The sequence below is a fragment of the Erpetoichthys calabaricus genome, chromosome 11 (genome assembly GCF_900747795.2).
Source record: "Erpetoichthys calabaricus chromosome 11, fErpCal1.3, whole genome shotgun sequence".
Taxonomy (NCBI): domain Eukaryota; kingdom Metazoa; phylum Chordata; class Cladistia; order Polypteriformes; family Polypteridae; genus Erpetoichthys; species Erpetoichthys calabaricus.
In genome coordinates, this window is record NC_041404.2 from 71466907 (window position 1) to 71483986 (window position 17080).

A 17080-nucleotide genomic window follows, 5' to 3' on the forward strand; every position below is an offset into this window, starting at 1 on the left:
GTGGAGTTTGCATGTTCTTCTTACGGGTGATCTAGTTTCCTCCCACTGTCCAATGACACGCTGTTTAGATTTTTTAATACTAAATTGGCCCAGTGTGTGTGTTCACCCTGCGATGGCCTGATACCCTTTCCTGGGTTTGTTTCTGCCTTGCGTTCTATGCTAGCTGGGATAGACTCAAACCCAAAGCGACCCTAGTCTGGATTAAGCGGGTTAGAAAATGACAAGACGTGACCACTGTTTAGTCTCTTCGTTAAGTCTTTTGCATACTCTTACTATTGATAGGACATAAAAGTAAGAATTTCGCTCTACTATTGTGTTGCGTTTCTTTTGCAAACTTCTATGTAATTCTCTGTCTAATGTAATTTTCTTTCTCCTAGTTTCTTGCATCTGATACACTTTTATCTTCCTGCTCTGAACAAATTTCCCTTTGGGTTGCCTCAACCAATGTTTCTTTCCTAACCAACGTGTTTTTTTCTCCTCGGGCGGCAGGACCTATCCCACACCGTAACCCGATAGGGGCTGGCAACAATATGTAACAGCATATTCTCCTTGTCAACGAAAAAGGAAAGATTAAAGCAGACTGAAGAAAGGTTGAGAAATCTCACCTCCGCATGTACTGTAGTGCGACACCACTACGCCGCTGCTCTGATCAGCGAGTCGCGGCGCCAAACTGGAAGCGGGTGACGTCACACACTGGCCAACACTGCCTATGCTGCCGCTGCTAGCGCAGCCTCTCACACAAATGGGCCGCCTGCGCGAGTCGGGGGTAGGAAAGCTGTCGAGCCGAGTGCCGACGATGAAAGCCGAGCGTTCCCGATACGCCTCCACCGTCCGGGAAGCAGCATGGCACCAAGCACTGAAGCCCTAGTGCCAGCCTCGCAGCGACCCTAAAGACGCAGTACCGGGGGAGGTGGTAGTTATATTCGTAAAGACGGAACTCCACGGAACCAAAACCGCGCACTTTTCGCTTTACCGTGGTTTAAAACATGGAAGAGGTGGAGCTACCTGCGACACGAGAGTCACACTGTTAATCAAGACGCTTCTTTATTTGATAATTGGTGAGAGGGTGGCAGGATCGCAGAGGTTTATATTTTTAATATCTATCATATGTTCTTTTAATAATGGAAGAATGGACCCTATGACGTTGAGACGCTGAACTTCAAGGGACGAGCAGGAAGATATGGATTCAAGCTCAGTATTAAGTGGTGAGTTCTTTTTTTCCCTCAATTTTTAAAACGTTTTATCAGCCTAATATCTATACAGCGCGCTGCAGTTATGTAATAGAACGCTGTGTATGATGTCACGAGCGTTGCGGTGACGCTATCACTCACTTGGAGTGGGCTGCTTCTTCTGTTATCTAATGCTATTTGTAATTTGCCAGCGTTGGCATTTGCGAAGTTTATTGTTATTAATGGAGAGCATCGGATTCTTCGGCTTCTATTTCCAGTAATCCCACCCTATTTCACCTAACTGCGAGTCGACACTGTTTACCTCGGATTCACGTGCGCACCCACGCGCTGACGGGCAGAATCGATTAATCACAAATTCAGTAATTAGACATTGCCTCCCACCCACGAAAATCTGGAGTTTAGGATGTATGTATAAAATGAATGTTGGCAATTAGTATTATTATTCGATTTAAGCTGTAGGAAAACATCTTGCATTACTTGTGGGTTACAGCTTTTTAAAAACACCTCTTTGAAACAGTCGAGCTTTCTTTCCCTTGCAGGTAAAAGCCCATTTTTAACTACAGGCATCGTGGATATATATTTGATTACCTTTTTATTTATTTCTATGTCAAGTTCACATTACATTAATTCATTCATTTTTAACACTGTGTTATAGTGAGCAAGTAACCAGTGCTGTTAGAAGCCTGTCATTAGTAGCATGACAATTCATTTGAGTGCACATTCAAACCCATATCCATGCATGTTCAGATAAGACCCTTTAAGATTCTCCAGTACACAACTTACCTAAGCTTCTTTAAACAATGTAACTACTGTAGATGGGTAGCGGACATTATCTGCTTTATAATAAAAGTACCAGTGTCAGTGGTCACTAGTTTGTAGGCCTGAGTGGGCAAGGTGCTTTCCCAGCAAACTACACTTTTAATCCAAAATCGATTTATATACTGTATCATACATTTTGTTCATCTGTTTTTACCATTCAGACCTGGAACTTAATATAACTAACAGTTTATATATATATATATATATATATATATATATATATATATATATATATATTTAGTAAATAGGAAATATGTTCAGGAATTTTGCATTTCAAAAACATTCCAACTCTTTAAATTGCTTGTTATACTACTTGTCTCCATGACTTTTCAGCCAGGTTGCTTTATTTTGATAAATAGAAACACATGGGAAAGATTGGAATTGCAGGTAGTGATGACAGCTTAAAGCTCTTTAAAACCTTGTTTAGGTGAATCTTATGTAGAGTGTTAATGTGGTCCCATACTGGCATCATTGTTATCTTGTGGTTTCTTATTTGGATTAAATCAAAACTCATGCTGCTAGTCCGATAGGAAGCTTCATTGGTTGTTTGTGATTGTGTTGACCTGATGTCCTGTTCAGAGTTATTTAATAATTTATGCTCAATAGGGCAGGGTAGGCTCCATTTAAACCTATACATAAGAATGCAGGTATAGAACATGGATAAAGTTGCATGTATGGAATCTGAAGATGGAGCCTCTTATTTGTTATCACTCATACAAGTCTCTCTGTGCTATTTCAGATAAAAAAAGCTTTTTTTTTCCTTAATTAACTCAGTGGATGAATGCATTCTTAACTAAATATTAAAGTGCTAGTATAATTATTTGTTCAGTTTCACATTGTTGGGTTGATTCTGAAAGCATACTTTCTGTACAAGTACAGGAGAGCAGTCACATTAAGCAAATATTTCGGATAAATCAAAAACATGTCCAAAGGTTTCAAAATTAACTAGGAAACACTCTGACCTGTGGTCCTTGAAGAAATACGGTTTATGTTATTTCTCAAAAAGCACAGCATTTGCAATGAAAACAGTGAGTCCCATATGCAGCAAGCTGTGATGAATTATGTGTTTTGACACCTTTCTCTCATGGCCAGCATTATGTTTTTCAGCAATTTGTGTTACAGTTGCTCTTCTGTGAGATTGGAACAGACAGGCTAGCCTTTACTCCCCATGCAAATCAATGAGCCTTGAGCGTGCATGACCTGGTCACTGGTTCACCAGTTGTCCTTCTTTGGACCACTTTTGGTAGGAATTACCCACTGCATGCTGGGAACACCCCACTAGAAGTGCCATTTTGGAGATGCTCTGTCCCAGTCATCTAGCCATCACAATTTGGCCCTTGTAAAAGTCACTCAGATTCTTACACTTACCCACTTTTTCTGCATCCAACACATTAAGTTCAAGAACTGACTGTTCACTTGCTGCCTAATATAAATCTCATACCTTGACAGGTGCCATTGTCAGGAGATAATCAGTACTATTTACTTTACTTGCCAGTGGTTTGTTTTAATGTTGTAGCTGATCTGCGTATATTTTATATGTGGATTTTAAAATTTTTATTTATTTTTAATTGCAGGGGAATACAACAAAGGCATGCTTGTCATTAAAGTAGACATTACTGATATCCTAATCCAAGATCAAGATTAACTTGGTTTGACAATTGATCAAGGTTTACTTGATTAAAACAATAGTGACAGCAGATAACACCAGAAAAGGGACTTGGAAAGACTTAGTGACAGCTAATCACAATATTTGCTATAATTGTTAAAATGAAATATAAACAGCCTCAGTAGCAACACTAACAAGTATATGATATGCTAAAATGAGTCTTAAAATATAATTTTCTATTGTATATACAGTAAATTCTTTTGAATGCACAGATAATTTTTGTTTGCTTTTTCATAATATCTAATACTAATTATTATACTTGGCACTGCCCAGGGTGAAATTGCAAGTACGGTCACAAAATAAATTCCCCAGGGGAAAAAATTTTGTTCCCAAAACAAAATTTCATTGACTAAACCTGGTGGGGGAACTATGAATGCATGTACCACATTTCAGAAATACCTCCTAGGGGCCCTAGCAAAATTTGGCAGAGAGGAGTTCAATAGTGTGAATTTGCTCTGGATAAGCACACATTTAATTTTATGTTTTATATAATATACTGTATTTGAACATTACCTTTTCTTACTGTTTCAAGTAATATAAGGAGTTGCTTCAGTCTCCTATTTTTGGTACAAAAATTTACACTTGTTCGTGCAACTTGTTTAATCAGATTCAGTGATTTACAGTACAATGTACAGGAATGTGGATATTTAGATTGTGGATACAAAAAGATCAAAATGTACTTGAGGTCTGTGGGTTGGAATTAGATGAATGATGGTTAAGTTTTAAAACCAGTTTTTCCAAGCAGAGACTCCTACACTGTGCATGCATGGAATAATAGGCAGCTAAATGTACATTTTTTCAAACTAGAAAAATTTCCTGTGTCTTTTCTGCTATTTGAAATGTTACTTATATGATATACATACATAGGCCGTTGATTTCTGTGCTTGGCCAACTATATACAAGTCTTGTTTTTTTTTTTTTTTTCCAATTATAGAAAAGGATGGCTATGCTGTAAAGAAAGTATTCTTTTTGCTTCAGGCAGTTAACTGTTGTTTGAATATTTAAAACAGAGTAAAATAAAGAGCTTCCTGATATTGCTGTGAATGCTGCAAAGATAAGGGAGTGGCAGACTGATAATAGGGGGAGTACTAGTTACTGTAAACTTCACTTTGAAGCTTTGAATACCTTTTTAACTGTGTGTTGACATGGCTATATTTTTACTGTAATTTCTACCTTTTTAAAAAAGTGTAACAATTCTGTGCCTGTTAGGCAACTATTGTAGTTTGAAGCCAAACATTGGATTTTACGAAATTAATTATTAGGGGAATTAGGCATCCTGGCTTAATGGTTAGTGTTGCTGGTTCACAGATTTTTGGTCCAAAGTTCAATTTCTGACCAGTCCCTGCCTGGGGGAAGTTTGTATGTTCTCCTCATGTTTGCATGAAATGTTAGTTGGAATTTGATAGGTTACATGGAAGGTTTAAATAGGCTGGGGAGGTAGTGTGGTTGAGTGTGCCAAGCAAGAAACAGTCCTGCACCAAGTGTTGCTAGGATAAGCCCCATCCAATGTTTTGGTGAACATGAGTTTGGAAAGTCGACAATTGGAATGATATGCACTGGTTGCAGAACTGTAAAATGTTTCTTGTGCTTCTGTTAAAAGTTTAAAAGTGTGTGACACTAGTCCACTATTGACTGTACAATAAAGCATATATCATTCACTTATTTCAACAGTGCTCCAGCTATAGTAATACAGAAATAATTGTGCTGTACTTGTGATTTATAAAACACTTTGGAGAATAGTGTCAGCTAACTAAAAAAAATACCATCCTGTCAATGACTTTCTCATGGCCCACTCAGTCACATCCCTGTGCTCACACTGATGCAAGGCCAAATTTTAATCACTAAATTAACCTAATGGTCATGTCTTTGGGAATGTGGACGTACCCAAAGGAAAGAATCACCATTAATTTAATATACTGTATGTACACTTTATGTTGTGCACAAGCAAGTAGCTGTAAAACTCATAATTATTTCATTTATTTTCTTGTGTACAGTTTCTGTTCACTGTCCTTTATAATATAATACGTTTAAGAAAAAAATTGGTTTTGTACTGTACTTGTGGTGGCCATAAGTGCCACAGAACATCTATGTGTTGATACCATTAAATATTTGAGTATAATTCAATGTGGAATACATTTGCAAAGCTAGATAATTGGTAAATAGAATGTCATGTAGTGTTCATTTAGTAAAACACTAGGGGGCTCTGCCCCCTGCTCGCTTCGCTCGCCAACCCCTGGTGTTGGGAATGACAAAGAGCGTGATGTATGAATGAGATATAGAATAGTGTGACGGTGTAGATGATGCAAATAGAAAGCAAACAATAAAGTGTGTGGCACAGTGTAAAGGTTTATTTGAAAATTTCTTTGTACACGCCGTTTAAGTGTAAAAGGTAATTCCAGCTCAGAACTTGTAAGGTCATTTAAGATGGTTATTGTTGTGATCAGAGTCAAGTTTGTCAGAGCTTAGAAAGAGTTGTGTCTCTCCAGGAAGTAATGGAACGACTTGGGTATTAATGTTTTCCATATTAATATTTTTTGGACATAATATAGTGCGTTGTGTTAAAAGGGGCATTTGGTCTAATGAGATTGCTGTTACAAATGTCTCTGTAACTAAGTTGTCGCAGATAAAGGCTTGAGGAATTGTAATAATATGTGCCTGAAGTCCAGCTGTATTGGTGAGTGTACCATCTCTCAGTTGTAATAAGCAATTGTTATGATCTGGTTCTGGACATCGTATCTTTTTTACTAACTGTATCTTTTGAAAGCAATGCCAATTGTCTGCGTATTTTAAGGTGCACTGAACAATAGCTGAGTGCATGGCATCTGGAAGAATAGCTAATCACTGTCTAAAATCTCCTCCTCATAAAAGTACCTTTCCTTCAAATCGAATATTATTATTCATAAACGTTTGTAGAAGTTTATGAATGGTGTTGAGTAAGTGACTTCATGCCATTGAACATTCATCAATAAACAACATTTTTTCAAGACGGATGTCACGTGCAGTGCCACCGTTAATGTTCATAGTGGATACCGATTTGTAGGATCTAATGTAGTTGATAAAGATTTCACTTTCAGGTACATCGTCAGTTATAAGCCTCTGTAGATATTCAGTATATGAATGTAAAGAAGGCAGTCTAATTTGACCCTTTTGACAACAACGTGTAAATGTATAACTTGTATTGCCAGTTGTTTCTTCAGGGAAGTGAACTGAATGACAATGATTGCAAATGGCATTCATTAATCCGAATGAATTTTCCTGGTGTATGTTTTGCTTGTGCCGTTTGAGAGGCGCGTTGTTGCATGTGTAGTATTTGGGACGTGTTGTTTTGGAGCTGTAATCGATTTGCCTGTGCTGTGTGAGAAGCCCGTTGTAGCCTTTGCTGCCATCAACGTATGTCTGAGACGGGAGGTGTTTCGTTTTGAATCCGTGCCTGTTGCGATGCAGCACTTTGATTGATAGTTTGCGTCATGTGGATCTAGGATGTAGATTTGTGCATATTAAATGAAGTATTGTAGGATCTAATGCAGTTCATAAAGGTTTTACTTTTAGGTACATCGTTAGTTAGAAACTTTAGTTGAGCTTTGCGTTTTTGGAGTCGAGTCATTTTTTCTTTTAGAAATATGGATAAGTAATAAGGAGTATTGCACTCACTGTTAATATGGAACCTTTTCTGCGGTTGAACGGTTAATAGTGCCTTATTGTAATGAGATCCACCTATGCTGCATAGCCGTCTATTTTGTTGTTTCTTTCGTGTTCGTGTGTTTGTTCCTGTTATCCTTTCCTTTTCGTTTTGTACCCGTGACCGTGTATTCATGACTTGTTTTTTTCTCAGCATGCGAAATATGGATAAGTAATAAGGAGGATCGCAGTCACTGTTAATATGTTTCCTTTTCTGCAGTTGAACGGTTAATAGTGCTTTATTGTAAGGAGATCCACCAATGCTGACACCTATGCTGTCTAGTGTGAAGGTGTTGATGTTCACTTTAGAATATGTGGCTTTGGGTGTCACTTCTTATGGATGTGTGTGTGTGTGGTATGGGGGGGGTTGAGGATTGTTGTCGCGCGAGCGTCTTCTTTCTTTTTGTGTTCCTGTGTCTTGTTGAATCCCCCTGTTTGTGTGTGTCCCGTCCCTTGCTTGTAGGGTCTGTGGGGTGGTTTTGTGTTCTTTTTTTTTGTGTTCCATGGGCTTGTTGAATCCCCCTCTTGGTGTGTGTCCCGTCCGGTGCCTGGGGGGGGGGGGGGGGGTGCCTTGCTGTTGTGCGCGAGCCTCTTTTTTTTTTTTTTTTTTTTTTGGGTCTAGTCTCGTGTGCAATGTGTTTCGTGCTTTGCCTGCGTTTCCTCATTTCTCCATTTTTCCTGTGCTCACTCCTTTTTTCTGTGGTCTTGGCGTTGTTGCATGTGTAGTATTTGGGACGTGTTGTTTTGGAGCTGTAATCGATTTGCCTGTGCTGTGTGAGAAGCCCGTTGTAGCCTTCGCTGCCATTAACGTATGTCTGAGACGGGAGGTGTTTCGTTTTGAATCCGTGCCTGTTGCGATGCAGCACTTTGATTGATAGTTTGCGTCATGTGGATCTAGGATGTAGATTTGTGCATATTTGCGTTGTTGATTTGTTTCAGTGTGCACTGTTCCAATGCGATGCAGTATTTGTGCACATATGCGAAAGTAGTATGGGCCATTGCCTTTTGGTGGCCTGATATTTACTCCGGTATATGCAAAAGCAAATGAACCATTGTAGGATCTAATGCAGTTCATAAAGTTTTTACTTTTAGGTACATCGTTAGTTAGAAGCTTTAGTTGAGCTTTGCGTTTTTGGAATCGAGACATTTTTTCTTTTAGAAATATGGATAAGTAATAAGGAGTATTGCACTCACTGTTAATATGGAGCCTTTTCTGCGGTTGAACGGTTAATAGTGCCTTATTGTAATGAGATCCACCTATGCTGCATAGCTGTCTATTTTGTTGTTTCTTTCGTTTTCGTGTGTTTGTTCCTGTTATCCTTTCCTTTTCGTTTTGTACCCGTGACCGTGTATTCATGACTTGTTTCTTTCTCAGCATGCGAAATATGGATAAGTAATAAGAAGGATCGCAGTCACTGTTAATATGTTTCTTTTTCTGCAGTTGAACGGTTAATAGTGCTTTATTGTAAGGAGATCCACCAATGCTGACACCTATGCTGTCTAGTGTGAAGGTGTTGATGTTCACTTTAGAATATGTGGCTTTGGGTGTCACTTCTTATGGATGTGTGTGTGTGTGGGGGGGGGGGGGGGGGGGGGGGGGTTGAGGATTGTTGTCGCGCGAGCGTCTTCTTTCTTTTTGTGTTCCTGTGTCTTGTTGAATCCCCCTCTTTGTGTGTGTCCCGTCCCTTGCTTGAAGGGTCTGTGGGGTGGTTTTGTGTTCTTTTTTTTGTGTTCCATGGGCTTGTTGAATCCCCCTCTTGGTGTGTGTCCCGTCCGGTGCCTGTGGGGGGTGCCTTGCTGTTGTGCGCGAGCCTCTTTTTTTTTTTTTTTTTTTTTTTTTTTTTTTTTTTTTTGGGTCTAGTTTCGTGTGCAATGTGTTTCGTGCTTTGCTTGCGTTTGAATACTTTTTTATGTGCCGTTTCCTTTTTTCGGTGCTCTTTGCGCCTCATTTCTCAATTTTTCCTGTGCTCACTCCTTTTTTCTGTGGTCTTGTCCGCCTCTCGCGGCCCCTCATCCGCCTCTCTCGCCCTCTTCTATCCGCCTTTCTCGGCTCCTCAGCCGACCCTCGCGGACTCTTTTTGCGCCTGCGCAGTACGTCTTTTTGCAGCTACGGCCCATTGCCGGATGTGCCTGCGTCCATCATCCGGTTTAGCATTCTCGGTTAGTAATATGGATAAGAGGGTGTTGTGGTCCTAATTAAAGTGTTTAATGAGATATTTCGGAGGTAAACTTTTAAAGCTCATTGAGAAAAAAACTTTTTTGTACTTTTTAAGCAAGTGAAATAGAAAGTTTTAATATTCTCTATACATATGTGTATAATGGTACAACAAATACAGCCGATCATCAGGTGCAAGGATCTATCGGGTCAATCCATTACATAGAGTTTATTCAAACACAATATAAACATCATATAATTTTTTGTGCAGCAGATTAGTAGAAATTTTTTTTTCAACAGTGTAATTCAGTGATTAACTAGTATGTATTTATACCTTGGGGTTCACATTCTTTGTCATGTGCATAATGTTGGCATAACTCTTAAGTCCTGGGTTTGAATTCAATTGTCACCGTCAGGGCTGTGGATTCGGAGTCTGAGACAATTTTGGGTACCTGGAGTCGGAGTTGACAAAAATGTTCCTACTCCGACTCCTAATGAATTTAAATTGTAATGAAAAAAATACAGCAAGTTCAAATGTCCCAGTTCAGAAATAATAGTCATAATTAAGTACTGATGTAAGAATAAAGGCCAATGCATAGTTGTGTTACTACTAGTGTGAAGATCAGATGAGCTATTACACAACCTGACATTCACATATTATAATCTGGATTATGGTACATTGCAAAAAATGTTTTCATTTTATTTCAGATATAATGTGTTTAACAAGTTCATTTGAGTGTAAACAAGTGTAATGATGTAGGTGTAGGTATGTGCTATGACCTGATGTGTGTTCAGGGGTTCTTGTCTTTTGTTTAAACTGGCCAATGCAGTAGAGAATCAGCTTCCTAGCCAGTTGTTCTGTGGTTACATGACATGTATGTTGCCTTCCTTTAATCAACATGTAAAATACATTAGCATATTAAATACAGAGGAGTCATAGTCAGAAGTACCAGAAACTAAGGAGTCAGAGGATTTATCTACCGACTCCACAGACCAGGTCACCGTCACTGTCTATATAGTTTGCACATGTCTGTGTGTGTTTTTAAATAGGGTGTCCTCTTACAATCCAAAGATGTTCAGATTATCTTAATCAATGAGTAGAAATTAGCCTTATGCACCCAGGGCATCTGAAATAATCTTTAGTCCCACTGAACCTAAATTGCATTAAGCAAATAAGAAATTTTTTTTTTTATGAATTTCCTGTGAATCACTAAAAAGACGAACAAATCAAAATACTAGAGCACATAATTGAGTAGCAACAGTTTTCACAAGTTTGTCTGAAAGGCTCTTTTTAATTAACACTCTTCTTAAATACAAACCAGGTCATTGGGCATCAAAAAAAAGGAAGAAAAACAAGCAAAGCATAAATTCTAATACTTTTTAAGTGGTTGAAACAAGAATTAAAAATGTTAAAGTCAAGAAAAGATCTGCTGAGCTTAAGATACTCTTATTTTATTAATGTACAGTATAAGAAAGACTTGAGAGCAGGTTTATTCTTTTAACAACAACAACATTTATTTGTATAGCATGTTTTCATACAAATGATGTTGCTCAAAGTGCTTTACAAGATGAATAAAGAAAAAATATATACAAAAATTAGGCAATAATAATTAACAAAGAATAAAGTGAGATCTGATGACCAGGGAGGACAGAAAAAAATAACAAACTCCAGAGAGCTGGAGAAAAAAACAAAATCTGCAGGGGTTCCAAGTCCATGCGTCTGCCCAGCCCCCACTTGGCATTCTACCCAACATAAATGACCTAAATCAGTCCTCAAAAGTCCTTTTAAGTGGATGGGAGTTCTTTGTAGAGAATACACAAAAAACATGATTAAATTTACAACATTGTTAAATATCTTCAATCAAAACTAACAACAGCGTCTTTTGTTGAAGGCAGATGAAAAATTTTTAATATAGACTTTTGTGTTTGTTTGTGTTTTTTTTTTTATTCTTTCCCTTGAAACTGAGTACAGACAAGCTGCACTTGTGAAACTAGTTCTTAATATTATGCTACTAGGATATCATGTGTGTGTAAGCAAGGTTAGAGTGTTGCAATGATGACATTGGCTCGTTGTGTAAGACAATGACATAGTGGAAATCGAAAATATCTAAGTTTATTATTAATACTAGTTAACCAATGAAAATAAGTGAGTTTAAAATTATTATAAGGTTTCAGCTCTTGAAATAAATAATGCAGTGTTTGCTTCAGAATTTTTTGACCAATCCATTGTACAGTCTGTCATATTTTACGGCACCAATCTTTGTATTAAGAGGGACATTACATTTAATTGCAAAAAAAGTATGTGTCCGTTTTTTTTTTTTCTTCAAATATTTACTAAGTTTACATTTAGTAATTTCTAGCATACTGGAAAAAGCAGAGACTTCATTTTTTTAATCCTATTTTTTCATTATGATTGAGCATTATAGACACATTAAGAGGTAATGTTTATTGCCTTCCTACTTAAATATATTTTCAGTATAGTTAGTATAGTTCAGTTAAGTAATAACATGTGGAATGAATGGAAAATAATAGGGTCAATAATTATTTTTCTTTACATAGTGGCAGAAAGTGTTTTGGGTATTGTGTCCTGGGATTGTTCTTGCCTTATGCAAGAACCCTTCTCTGGATCAGTGGCTTTGTGAGATGGATGGGTAGTTAGTTTATTGGCTATTCTAAATTACACTTGTGTAAGTTGGAATGTGCAATACTACAATTGATTAACACCCTGTACACGGTTATTGCCTTCCATTCATCTGTAGGAATAGCAGAAAATGGGTGGGTACGTTTAGATGATCTTATTTCTACATTTATGAATCACCTAGCCCATTAAAGTTAACTCTTATGAAATTACTATTTATGGCATATCATATTCAAATGTAACAGAAAATTCTTAAGACCACAGACTTAAAATTGTTTTGAATTCTTGCCACTATGAAGCACAAAAAAGGGACCACACAAATCAGACCTTGACCCTTGGTTAGGTTGCCTCACTCTATGCAGCCTGACTCATGTGCAAAAGGCAGCCTTCAGCTTGCATAACCACATGGCTATTGAAAGTTCAAAAATAATCAGAAAGTCATAAAAATTGAGAAGAGGAAAACCATGAGACCTAAAAATCAAAAGAACTATGCAAAGTACTTTATAATAATTTATCTAAACAATATTATTAAAAATTAAATAATTTATCAATCAAAAAAGAGAAAACAAAAGGCAGAATTGGAAAAAAAACAGGTCAAAAGCAGAGCAAAAATTGATATGTGAATAATTCCAAACAAAATTCAAAGACTTCACCTTATCCAGAAGCTATGGATCATAACCAGAAAATCCAAACAAGAATAAAAGAAAATAAGCAAGAATCAAGATATAACTACAAATAATCAATACTGAAACTGAAGTGATAAATTCAGCTTCTCCTTAAATACTTGCTGAGGCAGTTCTCCAACTGCAGCATTAGGTGTCAAATAACACAAAATAATGAATAAACACCATAGAAAAGAAAATCATAATAGTACAAAAATACAACCAAAAACAGAATTAATAACATAATGTGAACAATTATGACAAAATAAAATAATTTTAAGTCAACTATGATTAATCTTACCAAAGAACTATAGATAAATTAATGTTTTTGCATCTATGGACAAACAGTACACACAAATTTTGTTTTTGTACCAATTAACATTAGCAAATTTGGGATGATTACCCTTACTAATATGTGTAATTTTAATATTCAGGATGACTTTTTTTTCCTAGGGTAACAGTCAAGTACCATTTTTAGATACATAAGAAAGCAGTAGCCAGTGGATGTGCTGAATCTAAAAGCAAGAATTTTAGTGTCTCAATAATGTAGTATTAAGGGCTGTCTTTTTCATCTAACACTTCATATCTGCCCATTTTAAAAGAAAGAGTTTCATGTACTTTTTGATTCCTGCCTAAAAGGCAAAACCTAAAGCAAACAAATCCAATACATCCATAAACCAGTAAAGAGTGCCTTTAAACTTCAGGAATGTCAAAGCTAGGAAATCCCAATTAGCATGAAATCAAAAAGAATTAGGAATCTAGAAACAAAAATGCAGTGCCAAAGCTGTCATTCCATCACCAGCTTTGTTTTTTGTACATCCGGGGTTGTTCCCAAGCTGCATAATCAGGCGGCCCTGCCTCATTGGACTCCATACAAGGCAGACAACAAAAAAACACTACATATATTCATAACATAATACAATATAGCAAAATAATTAACAAATAACGCAATATCCAATAAACAAGGCAAATCCAAAAACAAAATTAATAATATGAAAAATAATAGTTGCAAAATAGTACAAAGAATAAATAAATAAATAAATCCATTAGCCAGGGAGAAGACCCTAGCTGAAACATAAGATGTTGTTTTGTGCCATGGTCAAATTACAGTCCAAACAATAAAAAGAAGAGAAAGCAAGCACTGAAGCTACATGTACAAAATTCCAAACAGAATTTTCTCTGTCTAAAATAGCAAACAGGATGGTAGTTTAATGCAGGGGGTGAAGCTTTTATTTTCCAACAATTGCTCCATCTTTCACTCAGAAATGCAATATGTTTATGGTACTGTATCCCAAATGTTATTTGCTTGATTTCAGTAATGTGTGAACCTATACAGCAGCATCTAAAAATATGCAGTGGACTTTAAAATTTCCAGTGATTAAATAACATGGAGTCTCCAAGAGCCTAAAAGATGAAAGATTGACAGATCCTTTTATTTCATGATTATACCACTTGCTTAAAGTAAATCTTGAATTTTAGGAAGGTGATTCAGCCATTTTTATGGAGTTGTGTTTTAAAGATAGCAGAAGAACAAAAAATGTAAAACAGGCCCAGCACTTCAATCTAAGATCCCTAAAATATGTAAGAAAAATCTTAACACCTTTCTCAGCAATAACCATTACAATATGTTTTAAAAAAAAAAACAAGGATTCAGTTAAAATGATTATGTAAGTCACACCTTGACTAGTGCATGTACTCTTGTTATGTATCTTAAGGTAAACATTTGAGTACTACGGCTTCTGGCATGGTATTTTGCCTCAATTTTGTAAATGCTGAAATATGTGTAGCTGCAAATAATGATGTCAGCTTTGGTTCTTTTATAATTTGAATTTTTTCAGTTTCATTTCACATTTCAGTTTCATTTAAAAAAAATTTAAATCAAAAAAGACCTGTGCACATCTAAAAGGCATATCTTCAACTTTGGTAATTCTTGTGCAGTTGGTTTTGTTAGCTTTGTTGTTGTTTCAGCCTGTCAGTAGATGGAGGGCACATATCATGACATTGTTAGCATGACCTTAAATTTTCTATATTTCATTACATATTTCTGCAGAAATGGACAGTTAATGTGATTTTTATGAATTTTAATCTATAAAACTCTTAACACCTCTTTAATTTGAGATCATACTCTTCGGTTGCCTACTTTTTTTACACGCTGGTGGACTTTCACATTTGTGGCCCTACTTTGTGGATAGATAAGATGTTGTGTGCAAAATTAATTATAAAACCTACTGTATGTGGTTACTATAGTGCTATTGTAACCTTCCTGACATGTTTTGTGTTTAAAAATGTAAATTTCTGTCTTTATTTTTATTATGGAGTTTCATGGTTTCCTGTTGTACACAAAAATGTTTGTCATTATGCTGCAGGTAAATGTTGTCATTCCCCCATTCCCAGTGATGAAAGAATAATATAAAAACAGGGGCTGTTCCTAAGCCTTAAAATTACAATTAGAGGGTAATTAGTGCTAGGTTTTTCCAATCTTGAAGGTGAGGCATCACTCTGTGTTGTTATGAGAAATATTGTAACAAGCTGTGATCTAGGAAGTAAGATGGATGTATGTAAATAATTACAAAAGGCTAAAAGTCAATTAGAGACAAAGTTATTCAGGTGTTGGTGGACATTTTATGTCAAGCTTATTTTTTATTGGATAAAGACATGAATTTAACTGAGTGTAGCCAAGGACTGAAAGGTTTGCTTTTCTTATGCATGTAATTAAACCTCATCAACAGTGCTGATCCCTAAAAGCTAGAGGTTTTCAGGTTTTGCATTTGGAAGATAAGCTCTTATCTTTTGTTAAACTGCTTGCATACCAGTAGTTAAAGTGTCTTTTGGTTTGCTTCTGCTTTGCCCCTTTATGTTTAAAGTATCACTGGGACAGGTGTTATGGTTTTGTAGAAAACACGAATTGCAGTTGTGTTTTTCTTTTATAGACTGACATTTTGGCTTTGTGACTTGTTTTTACTAAACAACATTCCTTTAAAATAATCATTTATAACAGTTGATATATCAGATGAGAACACTCAACTGCTTGTGTCCTAAAAAGAAGCATATTCAGAAAACATAAAAGTAAAGGGGTCATTCTATGTCAAATCAACCGATTTTCCAGAAATCCCACGCACTTTGGTCTCAAAAAATTCTGAAAAAAAACAAGTGTACCCATGTTATCCAGGAGACGCCCTGTAAAATTATTTTGATATAAGATCAATATTTTCCAAGATACATGCAATTTTGTAAGGGGAGAGGGGTGTGAAATTTGACATGGCTTTATTTTTTCATCAAACAAGACCATATCTCCAGAACTAAACCATCTAGCAGGCTCAAACTTTGCATACTGGTACATTTATAGATATAGTACGTAATGAAATCAAAATGTTTGGTCCAGATGACACCACTTGGTAAGAGCAGACCTTCAAAAATTCAAAAAAAGCATCTTTGGCTTTTCCCTGTTTAGGCTTTCAGTAAGCATACTTCTCACCGGTACAGCCTGCTGAATTTTTTTCCATGTTTAGATACCTACACAGAGCTTTTCAAAAGGTTATAAACAATCTGGAAACTGCATCAGGGTTTGACCAGCAGACCTCTAAAATATGAAAAAAAAAAATTGGGTCTAATTTTCAGACCAGCTTAATGCACTGTGGGAATGTACAGACATTTTTAAAATATTTTCCTGTATTCTACATGGTCCATTCTTTTTCAAAAAACAAGTCTTAACTTTTCTTATGTGAATCTTAAATTTTTATTTTCCATTCTAAACATGGTTTAAATTCACCATTTGTCAGTAATGATAATCATTAAGTTCTTCATCACTAACTTGAGTACAGGATTAATGGAAAAAAATAAATCGCCAAAGGCACATTAAGCACAACACATGAACAACAGCTGCTTGATTTATCATTAAATACAACACTAGTTATAATAATATGTTAACATCTTGGTATTGCAGTAGCAGGAATGTGGCCTATTTCATTTCTATTTCAATCGAAGCACAGAGTATAGGGCATCTTTGCCTTTGAGGACAAGATGGTACTGCCTCCCACTGACCATTGTAGGTGCACTAAGCAGTGCAGTGACACACTGTAATGGCACCCAACAAATATAATCTCTAGGTGGCCAATGGAAAGACTGTGCAGGATAGTTTGGATGCATGAAACATATCAGGATGTCTGAATTCCAGTTCACATCAACATTTTTTATCATACATACACCCAACATGGCCTGTAGTAGGACACTGGTCTAATGTGAGGGACGCATCTCATCCATCAGGAGAATTAT

The 17080-nt window shown here is 36.5% G+C and overlaps 1 protein-coding gene across 1 annotated transcript in view; it reads left to right on the forward strand.

The window, feature by feature from the left end:
- Positions 1-456: 456 nt before the first annotated feature.
- elk1 (ETS transcription factor ELK1) overlaps positions 457-17080 on the forward strand; it is a 179488-nt gene continuing 162864 nt past the window's right edge. The window contains exon 1 of the mRNA XM_028813330.2: positions 457-1205. Within this exon, the coding sequence (XP_028669163.2) occupies positions 1181-1205 (25 nt within the window). The 5' untranslated portion in view covers positions 457-1180. The remainder of the gene's footprint in view (positions 1206-17080) is intronic.